Raw genomic sequence first — 19,359 nt, forward strand, 5'->3', positions numbered from 1 at the left:
GAGAGAGAGAGAGAGAGAGAGAGAGAGAGAGAGAGAGAGAGAGAGAGAGATTAATTAAGCAACACATCTAAAATATTGAACTAACTGGCAGCATTAATATTTCATTATTCGTGCGCGTTATCTGTCTAGCCGGATTCGAACAGTTAAATGCGAAAATTGCCTTGACTCGAGTTTTCCCACGTTTGTAGAATTCAACGAAACGAAAACGTTGCTGCTTGTCGGATAAGCGCGGTTAATGCGGCTAACGAGTGAATGATCGATTACGCCGCCGTTAGTGTTCATTTCTCGCGAGGTAGTAAGTCTATGATCAAATTAACAACCAATCCTCGTATTTCTGTCGCTTACATTTTATTCCTAGTACCAGGATTATCTCTGATGACGAAAATGTCAGTTTATAAAAGGTGTCCTATTTTAAATGGGTTTGCATATCTCGAAAACTGAGCCTAACAAACAACAATGTTTCCGACAAAATTTATAGGGTTTTGAGGGTGGGAAAAACAGTGACTCTGAATTTTTTAAACTATGGTTTTTTAAATAGCATTTCGCGGTCTGCTCAATGCATCGATGAACAGTCTATCACCGTTTGAATGCCTGTCTGTGAGTGCGACTTCGCGTTCAAGTCGTCGCGATACGTGTAAATGCACATCACGAGCGTATTTCTTCTTACCTTTGATAAGCTGCTTGAGGCGCACCCGGCGTCACAGCGGTCGTGTTTTGCGTGGCGAGTGCGAGCTTCTGCTGTCGATGTTGGAGCATCTGTCTGCTGAAGACCCCGTATCCGAAGCCATAGATTTCGTCCTCCTCTTTGTCGCTGAGGCAGCTCGAGGGCTGCACAAAAATGGAGAGCGTTCGCTCTTTTTCCTCTACCTTATACTGAGCGGTGGGTTTTGCTTGCGAAGCAGTACGGGCTACCACTTACGTCGCAAGTGGGTGGAGGGATCATATTAAGAACTCGTTACACGGAGACGATGTTGTTGCACTGCGGAATTTTACGAGGAGCGACTGTATAGTCGGACGTTAGGGTCACCCTCTGATCTACTCGCTTCTTCGAAAACGACAAATCCGACAAAGATTCCCAAGTCATACGAAAGATGTTTCCCGTAAAATTCATGCACGTTTAACCGATAAACTATGCGTAGAATTTCGAAAGTTAGAGGACGCTAGAAGAGCTGACGCGAGATTTTTGAGAGATTCAACCAGCATTCAGTAAAGATCAATATCTTTTCTCTTAAAGTGAATCAGTGAATAGTCACTCATATCAGTTATAATTATAGCACTAAGCAGTTTCAATGCTATAACTGCAAATCAGTATATATTCACTGCTTTCAATGATGTTTCACTGATTCACTTTAAGAGAGTTGTTATCCTTACATTGAGTTTTCTAAGAACATCCTGTATATCTACAACGACAAATTTCTATCTCTGAAATCTAAATGATTTATTTGTTTTATTTCAAGTGTCAAATACGTTCGTTCCCTTTGCGTTACATTTCTGAGCGCATTCGTTATGTCTTAAGGAGCTTTAGCAACGTACAAAAACGACAAAAAAGAGAAATAAGCGACAATTCAGTCGATTGAATAAGCAAGAGCAGTGAGCAATCGTTTTCGCGTTTAATCAAGACGCGATATTCCGGGACGAGTGACTTTTATTAATTTTCCAAATTGACGCACCGGCTATCCTGGAAGAAGCTTGACCTTAATCGTCAATCGATGGCTCGCGATTGAAAACTCGATTAGCCGCGGGGAAAGTCTGGGTAACGAACAATAACCGATTTAAGCCGGGATCGATAGGGTCTACATGGTTAATCGCCTTAAAGCACTTTGGGAAGTTACTCACGGAGGAGCCACGAACCCACAAATGCAAAGTGTTTGAACTTCCGCGAAGCATTCTCCGTCAAATCTCTCCTTTGTTGAGTGCACCGCTCGATATATACGTATACATAAGATAAGAAAATACACGGCTCTAGCATTTAGGTAATTATTTGCTAAACGCCCAATCCGCGTTTTCTATCACTTTTATTCGCGAAACGATCTTTTCCTTTGATATGAAGATTAAAAAGTAACCCTTTACCGTTCAACGTGCACGTATCTTCTAATCAAGATAATTTGAACAAACCTTCGCTTTCAAAGGAATTGTTTTCTCCTCACTTTTAAGACACACGCGGGGAAGGACGAGGAGAAATTCGGGGAAAATTATTGGATACATTTTCTTTCGTGAAATCGCTTCCGATCAAGCCACTTCTCCTCGAAACTCGATTTCTACAGGAGCGTTGCTGGATTATCACGAAAATTACATTTCGTCGTAGGGAAAAGAACATTACGCATTAGATTACGCAGAGAAAGTTTCTCCCCGGGTGATAATCGAGGCGCGTATTTCGCGAAGGTCGATCGCTCCGTACGCATGGCGATTGTCCGCGTTGCGCCCGACAATCTCCCCTCGTAACGAAATTCCGGAAGGAGACGAATGCTCGTGTAGGATCGATCGGACATGTTCTTCTCGCGAGTTTGCTCCCTTCCAAGGCAATTTGGCGAAGTGTCAGGGGGATAAGAGTAATAAGACGAAATCGCGGCGATAGACAAGCTACTGCACGACACCCCGTCGTAACCGCATTATGCCGCGCGCGCGAAGGCAATAAAAGGAGCAGAATCGCCCGGCATTGGAGCGAGGAGGGTGGCTTGCTTGCGCGGCCGAGTGAATATGAGGGATTTGCTCACCGAGTATTTCCCGGGCACGTAAATGGGCTGCGAATGACTGGTGGTGAGCTGAGTGTTGGGCATTCTGGAGGAAGCATTTGTTTCTCGCCGGCGTAGCTCCTCGAGCGGTTCCAGGACGTCTCCGTAATGTGTTCTGAAGAGGTCTGCATACCTCGAAGCGAGTCCCTCCAAGTAGCCCCTCTCGCCCTCCTGCAACAAGCGACGAACGAAACGTTAAGGATGCTGAAGTGAATGACGAACTCGCTAAGCGTCGATAACGTAGAGGCGATCGTCAAATAGGCGCTGACATAATGCCGCTATTTTCTTTTTCTCATGTATGCATCATTTCTATATATAGATATATGAATGCAAGTGTGTGTGCTACGTTGTCATTTCAATTTTTTTACACATAGACGTTACGTAAATGTGAATGCCACGTTGCCGATATTCGCATTCTCTCCGAAATAGGCTTTCGCTGCTTTTCTGATGAATTTTTCAAACCGCCTGTGTATTGGGTGAATCAAAGAAAGAGTTTTTTTAGAGAAGTTCTACGCATAAATGCAGTTTACGAATATTGTTTTGAAGAATATGTTATCTAATATATGAGCTTTCTATATAATTTGTAATGGAAATTTTAGATATTATTTTAGTTATGCACTGAGCAATGTTTCACTATATTTTCGCACGTAATTTTATCTTATAAATTGGAGCAGTAAGTGCGCTGTAATTTTTGCAAAAGGAAATCAGTGTCACGATGGCAAAAGTTCCACATCGTTTTCATTTCTGAGTGAGGAATAATCTACTTCATTTTTGCATGTATTTTCACCATACAAAAGCATTTTAATTCGGTCAAGTCAATACAAAGTAATATTTGTAGGAAAATCTCGTTGACATGATATCGACACCCTTGCAAAACTTTCGTCGTCCTGATTATATTAAATCAAAAATCCTTTGACATAGTGAAAGTACGTGCAAAAATAAAGCGGAGCATTCCTCAATATGAGAGGAAAACGATAAGAAAATGCTATCATAACAAAATTACCGAATTCTTCTGCAAAGATTACTTCTTTCTATATGCGCTGAGTTAAAAATCCTTTTACATGATGAAAGTATGTGCGTAAATGAAGCGGAGCGTTCCTCAATATGAGAGGAAAACGATAAGGAATGATTACTATCATGACACCGAATCTTTCTGTAAAGATTAGTCTTTTCTACATGCGCCGAGTTAAAAACCTTTTTGCATGGTGAAAGTACGTGCGAAAATGAAGCGGGGCATTCCTCAATATGAAAGGAAAACGATAAGAGACAGTTACTATCATGACACTGAATCTTTCTGCAAAGATTAGTTCTCTCTACATGCATATTGACTTGATCGAATTAAAAATGCTTTTGTATGGTGAAGGTACATGCAAAAATGAAATAGAGCATTTCTCACTCAGGAATGAAAACCATTATGTTACCATAATATTTGTAATATTTACAATATAAGCATAGTATAACTGACCCGTGTAAAATTTTTACCAAGAATTAAAATTATTTGAAATAAAAAATATAGTAATAAAGTGGCAAATATTGAATGGTAAGAGAAATTAACTATTTTATATAGTCAATGCAATTGGAATATTTGACAAATATAGGTACATATAACTATATTCCCAAAAGGTGCTTTATCATATACGATTTATCGTATATAGAATAATAAGATGGTGACTATAAATCTGTATTCATCAAATGTGACATTTTGACGATCGTCTTCGTTCCGTATAAATATTTATATAGCTAACTCAAGATGCAGCGCTTTCTTCCAGGACATGCGTGAACTAAAAATCAAGTCTTTTTTACCACGTAACCATTAAACGCTAGCACACATATTGCTTATTGCTGGAATTCTCTTTTTATTTAAATTATCTATTAAAATTCACTTACGATGTCTTCATAATGTTCCTGAAAGTCTTCTCTATGCCGCATACTATGTATTTGAAGCGTATGAGTTCTAAATTTGTCACATGAAACTAAATATGACACCTGCATCGCATTTTCAATAGTAAATACAAAATTTTTTGTTGATTTCGATGCAACTTTTTAGTATGCGGCATTCATTATCGCTTATACTTTCACGCTGTAAAAGCATTTGCAGTTTTATGCATGCAATTAGAAGAAAAGAGTATTCTACGAAAACGAGCCTAGCATCGCCTTAAGGATCGTCGAAGGCAAACGCAATAACCGCCGCCGCGAAACGCCGTTTTCTCGTGTACGTACGGAGATTTCCGGTGCCTGTATCGCGCAACCACGCGGCTCGTTCGTCACATGGAAAGATATACATTGCGCCACAATTAATTAATTATACATAATAGTTGCGGCGTGTAATTAATTGTATTTTGCATTATTTACGAAAAAATACGGAAATATTCATTGTCGATCAATCATGCATGCTATGGCGCGTAGTTGCGTTATTATGTGTCTGTACGTTGATTATTACATTGAAACTTATGTCCTAAACAATCGTACTGAGTCAGGATACCAGGAGCGAGATCAAGTGTAGCTGATGCGGGAGTTCTTCTTTCCTTCTTTTTCATTAAATAACAGGTATCTTGAGATTTTAATAGATCCACTATGAGGCCAGTTGTTTTACGTCACTGGCGCGCGGTATATATTCAGATGAATTAATCAGGCATTTATTAATGAATGTTCATCAAAGCGCGCGAGATTTTGCGATATATTGCGCGTGCAATAACGAACATATTATTCGAATAAATACAGTAATCACATCAAATTGGTATAACTTTCCGAAATAGTTGAGTATACACGTTATTGCAGTTGTAATGTGCTTAAATCGTAAATACACGGGAGCGCATTTCAACACTGTGAAATTTTTCTGAAGCTAGATTAATATCACGACGATATATTAGATCTGCTCTCTCTTTATCTCTCTACTTATCCTCCTTCTTCTATTTTCAACTCTAACTCTTTATCTGCAAATTGTATCACGCACATTCGCACACTTGATCGAAAGAAACGTATATTCGCGTTTTAAGGAGAGAAATTATTAAAATGCAAGACATAGCTCGCGGGAGAATGCGTATATTCCCGTGCGTCAAATTCGTGTGACATTCATTTACATCGAGAGTCGAAGACTTTCTCATACATACACACACAACACGTCCATCACAAGTGAATAATCACATTAAATTGCACCTTGCATTACACCTCAGCATGTCACCGAACGAACCGAATGTCCCCAGGAAGACATCCTTTCGTATGTAAACGCGTGTGCTTGGACACACATGCACACAAGTGAGCGCCGTTTTCTTTCCTTCGTCTTCCTTTTCTTCGCGAATCGAGCCAGGTCAACGTGCCGACGCAGTGGTGTATGATTCAACAAGGCAACGCGCGAGAGCGGACGTGAGGGGAAAAGAAAGTCAAACGTTTTGGACGTACGATCCGCGAGGAGAGCGAGGGAAGGGTTGGGGATGGGGAAGGGACAACGGAAAACCAGGAGGAAGACGGAGGTAAGGATCGGCGAATACGACGATGGTTGGTGTCACATTAATATTTCAGGATTCCACTTCCGCCGACTCTCGATTCGACTGCCGACTCGTAGTAACCATGGAAGGGCTATGTCCTTCCCTTTTATGGCTATGAGGAGGAGGAGGAGGAGGGCGGCGGCGGGATGCCGGGGAATGGAGGCCGTTTGGAATGGGAGCGCTTTGTCTGGCGCGAGTCGCTTCCTATTTACACTTTAAGCGCCTCCATCCATCCGCCTCCGCCACCGCCGTAGACTTCGCTAGATGCCGGAAAACGATATTCCGCGGCTACCGCGGTCGTCTCCCGGATTTAAATCCCATTTGTAAATATTCCCCTCGCGGCTGTGAGTGAATTACGTGGGAATTATGCCCGGCGCGAAGAAGCGGTTCATCTTCTGCGCGCGCTCACTCCAATTTCGCGGGAGGCACCGACGACGGTCCTCGCGCCGCCACGAAGCGTTTAACTCTTTGGAGATCGCGGTGAGAAATAGGGAGAATATCCGCCTCTAGTGCGGAGTGATGTAAAATATTGAATATGCTTTCGTGTACCGGGCGGAACGATCGATCGAGAAATGAATAATAATGCTAGAGTCATCTTCGCCACATACCATAAGGTGTAAGAAGGTTCTTGCGTTGCAGAATAAATTGTAAAAGAAGTACAAAACGATGCGTGTTTAATAGAAAGTATAACACGTAATTATACGGAATGACTAGAACAACATGCCACTTGTGTTCAAGCGGAGACACTTGTCATGGTAGCTGACGACTGGTCCTGGCATCCTTTTAACCGTAGATTGCTAATGCTAGCGATAGTAGTTAGTCCATTATTATCGATGTAAAGTCATTTGAACTCCGTTAATTATTTTTTTTATTCGCAACTTGCTTTAACATTCTTAATAATTTTTCTTTACGGGAGGAAAGTAATACTAACGATATTTTTTTATTAAATTATTATTTGGAATGCGGGTAAAAATAATTGACATTGATAATCTAGGATTAACGCCTCGAACGATCAACTTCGTATCCGCCGCTTAGGCGATATTCATCCGCGAGATTTGAACTCGTATTAGCAGTCATCACTTGAAACTTAAGTGAGATACTTAAATTTGAACTTGGAATTAGATGTGAGCTTTTTTCAGCTGAATCGCAATTACAAATGTAATGTCACATATATTATATGATTTAAATAAAAAAAGGAAAAATCCAACTTTAAATTCAGATTTGAGTATCCCATGTGGGATACATTTCAAGTAACGACCATTAATATAAGCCTTAGAATCCATTTTCCCCCGGATAGCGCGGCGTGGGAGAGACGCGTGGCACGTAATATGCATCGGTACGCCAGATATTCAATGAATCGACGGAAGAATGGAGTCATCAATTGCAGAGCGTCAAACGTCAAGATTTTCATTACGATATAATCTATTCCGAGCTCCAGAACGAGTTCGGCGGAGGGTTCGGTTAGGGGAAGACATTAAGGCGAGTGTCGAAGACGCGCGAAGGATGAAACGAACGGAACGAGTCATCGTTCCGCTATCTACCGCCTCCTCTTGCCTCTTCCATCTCCTCGCGTGCTCGTTCCCTTCTCGCCCCTTTATCGATAATCCGCGAGTATTAATTAGAATTCCAATCTTCCGATTTAATACGATGTTCCCCGCCGTCCCGTACTTTCCTCCGGTTCTTGCTCCAGCTTCTTCTTCCCAACCCCTCGCGCGGCTTTCACCCCTCCGTCCGCGTCCCGCCAACGCGCTCCTGCTCTCCGCCCCCATCATTTCCCTTCGGGGCTTAACGGTCAAACTGAAACTTTCAAATTGAGAGCGCATAAAGCAAACGAATTTTGCACGCGCGGCCACGACTCTTTGGAACTTTATTGCGTCGTAAATTAAAATTTCATCCATGAACGGATAATCGAGGAGTGATTAAAGTGTTCATTTTATCAAGCCGCGCACGGCCGGCAGCCCGCGGAAATGTCCTCGCGGCCGGCAGCAAGACTCCTGTCTCGCTTTCGTTTTGATGCTCCATCAAAAACTTCCGCGGCTGTTACCCTTTTGCCTGGGAAACGATCTTCAGATAGCCGGAAGCTCTAAAGCTCATTTCTTATTGCGGGGAATTTAAGGATCGGCAAACGATTGCGGTACGGTATTGACAAAGAGGAGGAAGAAAAGGAGCGAACTGTATTTCGATATCTCTGTGTGTGACAAACGATGTCGATCAAATGTATGTAGATTCTCGCTGCGGTGAAATTCGACGAGAGCGGATGAGATGAGCGAAATTAAAGGCGACATTCCTCGTCGGATCTTATATATATCTTAACCCTTCAATTACACATCTTTTAGGATATACTTTTAGGATAGATAATCTGTCAGATTATACCTGAATAACTTTGAGTTGTCATAACTATGTTGAAAATCGGTATTTTCGGACACATTTCTCTTCCGGAGATATAAAAAAGTCTGAGCCATAAGATAGTGGCGTGATCAAGTCAAAATCTGCAAATAGATCTGTGCTATTTTGAAATTTTGCTGGACCTTTTGCGGAAATCGGTAAGCGACTGAATATCCGCTCGGCTCTCGCAGACTTATCATTATACGTGAAGGATTGAGATCGTCGCAAGTTCATTTTCGGATGCTGCACGGTCGTTCGGTTGACTATGGAATATGGACACTGAAGAGGAACTTAAGGCGATCTCAAATGTAAGATCAGATTGTGGCTGCGTTCGGACGCTTTCGTGCTGAAAGCATTGTTCCACTCTCCTTCGGCATATAATGAGCAATGAAGGATGATGCTATCCAGCACGAAAGCGTCTAAAGCGAATGCAGCCGATGAACAGCGGTTTCTCCAGTCAAGTGTCGCTCGATTTATTTATCTTGCGATTCGTATCTTTTAGCTACGAGCCCCGATCGTGCCTAGAAAATGCATGAGTTCGCAACAATATCTCGGCGAACTCGCCGCCGAAAGAGGTATGGTATCCGACAAGACCCAAGAGTCGTAAATAGACTATGAAGTGTGTAGGCATACAACGAGAAAATGTTTCTCTGCCCCATCCCGCGCCCTCCTCTCTTAACGCATTCCACTCTCTCCCGAAAAAAATTGATTCCTTGCGTTACATCATATAATTAGAGAAGTGTGGAATTACCGCGGGCGCATAATTACGCTCGTGGACCGTGCCATTTTTAACGAGCAACCAGCTTCAGTGATTAACCGGCTTTTATTTCCGAGAGCGGGGACAATAAGGTTTCTGCCGAACGGTAAAAACAGTTGGCAAAGGGAAAGTAGCCTTTTCGAGGTAAAAGCTAATTCTCCGTACTACCAGTTCTGCATCTCTCTTTCTGTTTCTTTTTTTGTCTCTGTCTTTCACTCTGAGAATTGTTTCATTCTCAGTACAACGTTGCTCGAGAGGTGACCCGCGTCGACACCGCACGGACATCCGTCGAATCGACGACCGCCCTCGGCCTCCTCCTCCTCGGCGGCAGGAGCAGCAACGGCTCGATGACAAGGTGCGGACCGTAATTATCTTTCGCCCTCTCCGTCGTGGATTTTCCGCGTAACTATACGTCACACACGGTTGTTTGAAACGTCGCTTCCTCCGACCCAGAAAATTTCACGGATAATGGAGATACGGTATACAGGCTATGACAAATGACGGCGCTCGTTACTTATTCCCATGTCGGGCGCCACACACAACAGGGTGGTGCACGCGACTCTACACGCGCGGCACGAGGGAGAGCGTTGCGTCGGAATCATTTAAAAAATGACGCACGGGCACGATGGATGACGGCGCAACGACGAGTGCGATGACGAGGAGAGATTAACGAGGTGATTTGCAATGGCCAGTAATATACAAGTTATGTGACATCAGGACGTTGCACGAGTGTTTCCCTTCGGGGTTAATGTGTTACTTAATGTAATGTGTTACTTCTGACTGATGACTCTTTAAATATCTCAGAGTGAAATTTCACTCGAAAAATAGACTGACCATCGAGTCACTCGAATTCCAAGGATTTCTCATTTAAATAGAATGAATTCTCTATTCTGAATCGTCCAGAATATTTTTTTTCGGGGTTAATCGGTTACTTCCAAGACAGATGACTTTCTGAATTTCTTGGAGCGAAATTTCATTCGAAACGTAGAATTACTATCGAGTCACTCGAATTTGATTTTTCACTCGTACAGAATTAATTCTATACTGCGAATCATCGAGTGAATATTTTCATTCGAAAGTGAAGAGCGAATTCATCGTCACAGAGCATATTCACATATTTATTCTAATCGATTGAAACATTTGCTCATGTGGAATCAGAGCCCACTTTAAGCTTGAATGAAACATTCACTTTTACGATTTCGAGTGGCAATATTTTCACTATTGCTTCGAGTAAAACTTTTCACTCTCGCTTTAAGTGAGATTCCACCCCGAGAAAGCTAGAGAGGACGGGAATGTCATTCGAAGTGCAATTTCAATAATAAAAAATTAACACGGTTACAATTCAAGATAGATATTTCTCATGATTATTATATTTTCACGTTTTGTAATAGTTCGGAAATTGCAAAAAATGCCTCTTGTCCGCAATGGCGATTCTTCGGCATTGTGATTATTTTACGCACATATACGTAATTTACGTACATACCTTGTCGACCATCGGCCATTTTGCGAAAATAGAACTTCATTAATTGCGATCCAGGCAAAGTGGAATGAAAAAATGGCGCGGGAAGGGAGAGTGAATAAATGCATGCTAAATGCATCCCGAACGCGAGCATTTATGCAATGCTCTCCGTAGTGCGTGGCGACCACTATCACGTATTCGTGGGCTGAAATTTTTCACGGTACACCGTCCGTTATGTATTATATCCCGAAATGAACGCGAATCGGAAAATGTCCTCGTTCCGGCGCAGAGATGAATTTCCTGGCGCGCGAAGGACGAGCTCGAGAGTTCAGTGTCGATGGTACTTTTCATCTTTTCGTAATATTGCCTGTCGTTATTCAAGGACAGTATATGTGTGTGTGTGAAAAAGAACGAAACGAATGTATGAAATATACTTCATCTGGCTATTTATCTATCGTTCATTTTTGCGTAGCAATTTCGCAATTCTTTCGGTTAACTTTCGCATCGCTCTTTCTCTCTCTCCGTCGCACGCGCTGTTGGAATTCAAAGTGGTCAACGATGTGCGATCTACCCCGCTCAAGGAGATAAAGCCCGAGGAAAGCGTTATCGAATAGAAAGTAAGGGAGCGAATTGAAAAATCAAGCGCGTCCGCGGGGTCGATCGGCTGGCCGGCCAGCTCGATTCCCATATTTCCTTTGAAGTACGCAAACCTACTTTCGGAGTGTTAACATTGCCGAGCGGCACAACTTTCCGGAAAATTATTTTACTCGGGGCAAAGGCAATCCCTATTGACTCGCCGCGATCGCTTCGACGAGGTTGCGGCATGAGAAGGAACGTGGGGATGAAGAGACGACGAGAGGGTGGAGGCGGACGTAATGGTGGGGGAAAAGCGGCCGAGCCGAGATAGAAGAGCGGAAGAAAATTGAAAAGTCAAGAAGCTTCCCCTCCTACGACGTGCTCGTGGAGTTTAACCGCGTACTGCAAGACGAGCTTTACTCTTTCCTTTACCTCTCTTTCTTTTTATATCGGTCTATTTATCCACCTATACCTTCAGTACTGCTGCCTTTTTCTCTCTCTCTCTCCCCCCCTCTCTCTCTCTCTCTCTCGTTTGCTCGCCATTTTTCTCTTTCTCTCGATGGGTTCCTCGTTTCGTCTCTCGCCTCACTCACTTTATTCTTTTACATCTCATCTCGCGACCGTGCCGTATCGTCAGGAGCACACTTCTTCGCTCGTTCACTCGCTCGGGAAAGTTCACTGACGGCTGCTTGCTGACGTGATTGCAAACGAAGTGTCGTGTAACGTTGTTCCCAATGAACTTCCGGTCGTTGAAAAACATCCACCCAGACGCGATCCCATAGCGTCGTTGATGATCAAAGATGTCTTATTCTTCTTTGAATCATCTTGTCTGTGGCTTGCCACTATGTCATCGTACTTTGAATATGTCTAACAATTATTCCTTGTCATATTGCGTATAGAATCTATATATATAAAATAGAATGTCCGTCTCGTTTGTTCCCTATAAATTTCTAAACCCTTTGACCGATATGAATCAAATTTTGCATAGTTACTCTCTAGGGCCTTGCGGGAAACATGGGCTACCATGAAACGTGGACACCCTCATTCCCTCCCTCTGATTTCATTCCCTTGGTACCATGTAATAACCCGGGCAATGCCGGGTAGTTTAAGCTACTATCTAATAATATACAAAATATCTCTCAAACGCGAGACAATTTGCGTTTAATCAAAAGTGCTGCGAGTCTGCTTTATTCTTGCATACACTTAGATTCAACGAAACGTTCTTCATTCATTAATGTCGTTTTTAGCTAGGGGGAGGGAATAGCAATCACAACCGCTACAAATTGGGGCAGTTCAGATTTCGACACGGCGCGGTATACGGAAATGGTGTCCGTATCTTATTCTATGTTTATTTTATGTGTATTTTTTCATATGTACGGCATGCTACGCTTAATTCATCGAGATTACCGGTTTCAATATCTGTCTCGAAATTAAACGCGGAATATGGAGGTTTCCGAATACGACATATACGCGCAACATATTAAATATGCATCGTCGTGCAATAGCCGTTCGATTGCGTTGTTTTCGTGGCGAAATGGCATCCGTAAGTATTCGCAGTGAGTAAACCATCTCTCATTCATTCACTCATTCTCTCTCTCTCTCTCTTTCTCTTTTTCACTCTCGTCTCGTAGAGAGACGCATATCGATTTCGCTCGCGTACGAAGGTCGGCTCTTGCGCCCGCTTAAAATCCGAGCCGCGAAGTGGAGGACGTTTTACGATAATTGGGCGGCCCGTGAGACTCTCCAGCGCCTTCTCCTACCGCGATAGAGGACGGAATTATTTTCGGGTGGTCCCTTCTTCAACGGGCGTTGCACCCGCCATTAGCGCAGGTCCCTCCCGACGATGACGTATTCATTTCCCCCATCCTCATTATTTACATATACTTCATTTACTCGCTTTCGCACTCCTCCCCCGCGCGCCGTTGCGGTCGCGTCATCGACGAAATGTAATCCGCGAAAAGCCGGGCGGACCGGGCGACAATCGGGATCTTCTCGCGCCAGACGTTCTCTGGATTCGCGCTTGATCGAGGACCTCTCCCCTTCCTCCTCGTCGTTGACGGCGAAGAGCGAAATCACGTACTTATTGTTCCCGATTGATCGCGCGCACTAAAAGCACCGTCGCGCGGCGCGTCGAAGGATGGATTTGCTCGTTAAAAAAGCGTCTCGCGCGCTCACCAGCTCGCTCCGAAGACAATTACCTCGCACACTGCCGATGCACGTTTCTCGTTTATTTACATGTTGCTTCGGCCATTTCTAATAATTCCGGAATCTACAAATTCATAACGGCATTACATAAAATAACGAGCGTTTAAGCACATGGTTCGTGCGTTTGATTCAAGTGTGACTGTAATCATCGACTGATTCCTTGGAAATCAATCGGAAAGATACAAAGTTATTTCCTAGCTTGCTGTATATCGTCAGCAATTCACACGTGAGAAAGGAACCATAGAATAAAAGTATGTATCGACATCGTGAGAGAAATATTCGAGAAGCAAATTTTTCATATTTTAGGATGAAGCGTGCGAGATAAAAGCAAAAAAAAAAGATAACGCAAACACGAGGTGGAAATCAGAACAAGGTAGGTTCGATAGAGTAAGCGCGCTCCATATTGTTTCGGTACCACCGCGATGGTACCGAGGCGAGGAAGGGAAGAGGAAGAACGGAATGACGGAGAGAGGATGGAACGCTAAGAGGCAAAGGTCGAGTAATGCGCAGCAGACTGGTCTACGAGTGGCGCGGCGTAGTGGGTGGCTGTTTGGTTGGCTGGTTGGTTGGTTGGTTGGTTGGTTGGTTGGTTGGTTGGTCGGTCGGTCGGTTTCGTCCCTTTTCAGACTCGACGAAAGCCTCGACGTCAGGATTTTGGCGTCAGGCTTAAGAGCTGCCGCCTTAATCTCCGCTTGCCCAACCAGCCTTCTATACTCGACAATCCCACCCCCTCGTCGGCTCTCCCCGCGTCTTACCTCCTTTTCAAGCTCTCATCCTTCTTGCGGTGGTCAACTTCGCCGCGTCCTGTCTTCCACTGACGGCAAAGCACGTCGCGGCAGCAAAAGCTCTGTGGTTTCTTCCTCCTCTCTCCTGACTTTTATTTTCGCTGTAGGACCACGGAATGTTTACGGAACCCGGAAGTTAACGGCGACTAAGAGCAAAGGCCGATGCCGTGTACAGCTTCGGCTGCGTACAGGGAGTATGGTTCTTCTTTCGAGGGAGGATTGTGGGAAGTGGCGCGTGTGGGTCGCCCTCGAAAATGCTTGTTCCCGCGAGCCCCAACTTCACAAGGGTGTGTTTGCACGTCGGCATTATTCTCGGATCGCACGGCTGACTCGCAGGGAAATATCGTAAGACAGTTTTTTCGAACATAGCCTCCCACATAGAAATTTCTCAAGATTTTCTCAGAGGCAGCATAGATTCTCACTAGAATGCTCAAATCTGATCCAAAACTGATTATTTCACTACGATACAATTAGGAACCCCATTCTTGTTCCAAATATAGGTTCTCTGTCTAGTGTTGAAAAACAGAAATATTTTAGAAATATTTAATTTCTTTTCGCGAAAGAAAAGTCGGCGCGCGAAATTGTTAGTGTGACGTACCATCGAATTTCCCGGCAAATTCCGTATTTCGTAGAAAAAGAAGAAAATAGTCAAGTAGGAGACAACTCCTATTTTCTTGGGAAAACCATAAGCGACGGCAAACGCGCGATTTCCGGTGTGTTTACTCTTCGTGTACAAGCCCGCGCGTAGAAATCGTTAGGCGACAAATTACTCTCAAACCTCTCATCGACGCGGCGCTCGAGGTCCTCGGCACACTCAGCACAGGGTGCTCGCCGAAAGTCTCGACGCTCGAATCCTGCGGGAATCCACGCAGCACACGCATACTCACATATATACAGAAACACGGTACACTACTGTGCCTCGTTCGTTACATGGCGCGCACACTTCGAAACAGAGCCGGCGTCACTAAATTTTAATCACAAAAATGCATTGCGCATTGTGCCGACTGTCGGTGGCTCGGAGAGGACGAGCGTCGACAGGAGGAGAGGGAGGAGCAGGAGCCGAGAGGGTGGACGATGCTTGTTGTCGACGGATGGATGTGTCGCGGGGGGTGAAAAAGCGAAGGGTGCGAAAGGGTGGAGGAAGCCAACGTTCGAGTGGAAACGACTGAAAGATCGGGAGGGACGGAAACGCGAAGGGAACGAAAAGAGAAGCGCCGACGAGAGAAGGGAGTTGACAGGGGGCGACGGACGGAGGCGCGACGGCGAGAAGAAGAACGACGAAGGGGCGAGAAACGGAGAGACGGCGAACGGTGTATGCAAGAGTGGATTGTAGCATTGTTAAGTGCGCGAACACGGCCCTGAAAAAAAGCGCTATTGTCAGTTTAGCGCTCGTCGCCGCTTCTTTCTCTCTCTTTCTTTCTTTCTATTTCTCTACCCCTCGCGTTTCTCACCCCCGTATCGCGAACTTCGCGCGACGCGCCGCGTCCGCTGCAAAAATTCTCTCTTCGTCGCCTCTTTTCATGGTCTTCGCGCCGGCAGCGGCGAGTCCGCCTCTCTTTCCTGTCCGACACGCGTTTTCCCGGCACGCGAGACTTCCGGCATTGTGAGCTCCTCGGCTCCTCGAGCGTTTCCCGCGAGAAACATCAGCGACATCGCTCTCCACGGTCTGACCGGCCGGCGTTTTTCTTCGTGATAATAACACACGAGGTAAGCTGAGTCCAAATATTGGACTCTGTGTTAATCATGCTAATTGCATGCAACTTGAGGAATCAATGGGAATGAATCTCGAGATATAATATCATACGTAGAGAGGTTATAATTTATTTTCTATATAAATTGTTTTTCAAAGGACAAGCCTATATAGATCTATATAGATCGATGTTCTGCAATAATGGCCTGTCCTTTGAAAAACAATTTATATAGAAAATAAATTATAACCTCTCCATGTATGATATTACACCTCGAGATTGAAAAATATTTTTCAGTTACAAAATTCTATAGTAGTTTTTACTATAAAGTTCTCTCCATGTATTAGTTATTATTCTTTGATGCTGCAAACGGTTGCAAGCTATTTCCTTCATGTTAAGATTTGAAAAATTTACTTAAGAATTATACAATATTTGATTAATTAAATTTTGATTAATTAAATTTTTGATTATTCTAAGGCGAATAATCAAAAATATGTAGAGAATTGTGATATATACCGTATTTCTCTCGCTATTTGGACCTTCTCATTTTTGAGAAACAAAAATACTATTCCTGAGTATCGGTTTGACGCGAGAATATTTTTCGTCGAAAATATTTTGCACACACCTCTTATAATTAGATATATATATGTTACGTTGAAAGGTTCTTTGTCAACGATTCGTTCGGATATTATTTTTTTATTGTGTAAGTTGACGCTTTATTAGATTGCCAAATAACAGGAACGAAAATATTCGCCGTACTTCTACTTGTGCTAAACATTAAATTCGCTTGTCAAGTTTTTAATTCCCTTCTCTCTTTCTATCTCGTTAAATTCATATGCAGTGCTTTACATTAATACACAATTGTTGATGCCTACGGTAAAACTGAATATTCGTGATGATACTTCTATTGTTGTCGATTCGCGGACAACAAAGCGCTACGCTTGGAATTGTATAATTCACGTCGCTCCTGTTTTCATTTTTCTATTCTCTCATTCGTTCCGCTGTAATTCCATCGCGAAATGCAAAAAATTGGTCGTCGCCATGTTTAATGCAAGAAGAGTTAACTGCGACTATACGATATTATTTGACGTATCGGCAAGCAATCGTGAAAAAAGCGCTGCAAAAGTCATTTTTTCCCGTTCCGCCCGCTCATACATCGGAGAGGAAATGTTGAAAATTTTAAATTCGGACAATTTTTACTGTTCCGCATTTCGTGCGTTTATTTTCACTCGGTTCATTTTCGCTGCAGAGAAAGAGACTGTCGAGTTTCGTGAATGAATACCTCCTCCTCTATCGTTACACGATCTTGTATTTCAATGTTCGCATACAGCGATATATAATTATCTAAATTATGCAATTTCGCGTAGGTCTTGAGAGGGGGAAAGGCGCGGAGAAAAAAGACAAAAATCGATTTTAATTTAGATTTGGGCCTCGAGCGCGGTTGAGTGGCAAGCATGAAACCTTTTCGTTATTGCGGGCGCGAGTTGTGCGGAAATGAGCCTGCAGGCATTCTGAGTATTAGACATACAAGTCCGCTCATTTCCGGCCGTAATCATCGAAGTAACACTAGACCCTCGTCACATCTGCGAAGGAGGACGAGGAGAAGGCGAAGGTGGAGTAGCAGGAGAAGGAAGACGCGGAGGAGGAGGAAGAGGAAAGGTAGGAGAGAAGTGGATATATTTCATTTATTTTCAAAGGCCGACCCTTTGAGCAATCTCTGTGGCTTGCGGCTACTGGATCGTCTCATCCACTACGGTTGGTTTTCACTCGACTGTCGGTATATGGTTGAATTACGAGCGGTACAGAGGCGGCGCAAAGAGCAAAGGGACAAGATTTGAATTGCTAAAATACCTTAAACAGAAGTAGAAAGAAAACGCGGCTGCGCGATTACCTCGAGTCAAAACTTGTTGCTGATTCACAGCTTTTCGGAAATGAAACGCGCGTGATGCACGATCAGTCCCGAGACGAGAGCTAAATTTTATTAATGCGTCCAGCGGACTCCCCGGCGTCTCTCCCGTGAAATTCTTCGACCGCGCGTCGTATCGTTTTTCTTTTCATTCAGTTTTATTTTTCCCACGAGCGCCGTGGCGGGGCGCATTGATTTGCACGTTGCCGCGGATTGGAAGCGATGGAGGTGTTTGCTGGTGCTTTTAAAACAACGATCACACCCATTGTAAAGCGGGAATTAATGGTACGGTCTGAATAACCGTAGGCGTAGAATAACACTGGCGTAGGCAATTCACGATGATCAGTAACATCGACACCGTCAAAGGGCGATACACAGGTACTATGTTCGACAGGCTATGGTTGACTCGCGTGCTTCTCTCTATTGTTTACGTTTGTTGCATACTGCTCGTTCGACTAAACGTCGTTGTTGAAATCCGATCGTGCCAATATGTCGATCACTTGATTCGTGCCAATACGTCGATCATTTGATCTGTGTATTGCATCGGCGACGGAAAATATTATTTAAAAAATGTATTTGAAAAATAAGCGTTTAGTTGCAAGAGTAAAGTGAGTCGTGTCACGAGAGAAATGCGAAATATCTGAAACCTGGCGAGTAAACGATTCGTTTGAACGAGGACGCTCTCGTTAATAGCTATACCGAGAGAAAAGTTTGATATTTGCAACTATCATATAAAGAAATCACATAGAGAAATAATAATTACTATAAAAAATTATTGTTAAGAAAATTATTTTTTTTATTAAATTCTATTCTCTCTTCATAATGTTAGTGATAATAACCTAATATGTATGTTTACTTGCTACTATTTACTTACTATTTTTGTGTTAGAACAACTAAGAAATATGGTTCGGGTAAAATTTTTGTTAGATCAACCATTTCTTTCTCTTAGTGTAGATTTAAGAAAGAATTCCGCGCTGCACGTATATATACGAATCGTAGCGACGATGTCGACGAACCTTCCCCCCGTCTGGTTTGTAAAAATTAAAGCGGAGTGGTGTTAGACTTTACACAGCGAATTTCCGTACAGTTCATTAAGAGCGCATCGCGAGGGACGAGCGTCGATTATATCGCACATGCCGAACCGCGTTACGATCTCGCCGTGGCTCGATCTTTCTCGCTTCGCGACGGGGGAAAAGTTCAATAACCATTAGCGCATGGCGGCTGTTCGGTGACTCCGCGGCGTCGCATAACGACGCGCTCACGCTCGAGAACGCGAGCTTAACTACGTCGTAAAGAAACGGAGAGTCATTAGGGGACACTCGCGAGAGGAAAGCAAGGAGAGAGAGAGAGAGAGAGAGAGAGAGAGAGAGAGAGAGAGAGA

General features: G+C 43.6%; 1 protein-coding gene across 8 annotated transcripts in view; it reads right to left on the bottom strand.

Annotated features, from left to right (window-relative positions):
• LOC116840204 (SAM and SH3 domain-containing protein 1-like) overlaps nucleotides 1–19,359 on the bottom strand; it is a 423,731-nt gene that overhangs the window by 98,370 nt on the left and 306,002 nt on the right. For all 8 annotated transcript variants that reach the window (XM_032810903.1, XM_032827438.1, XM_032819272.1 and 5 more), the window contains 2 exons: nucleotides 2,715–2,903; nucleotides 668–828 (listed from right to left, as the gene is read on the bottom strand). In XM_032810903.1, the coding sequence (XP_032666794.1) occupies nucleotides 668–828; nucleotides 2,715–2,903 (350 nt within the window). The remainder of the gene's footprint in view (nucleotides 1–667; nucleotides 829–2,714; nucleotides 2,904–19,359) is intronic.

Source organism: Odontomachus brunneus, unplaced genomic scaffold (assembly GCF_010583005.1).
Source record: "Odontomachus brunneus isolate Ranch 3 - 2012 unplaced genomic scaffold, Obru_v1 Obru_scaffold_001, whole genome shotgun sequence".
NCBI classification, from domain to species: Eukaryota; Metazoa; Arthropoda; class Insecta; order Hymenoptera; family Formicidae; genus Odontomachus; species Odontomachus brunneus.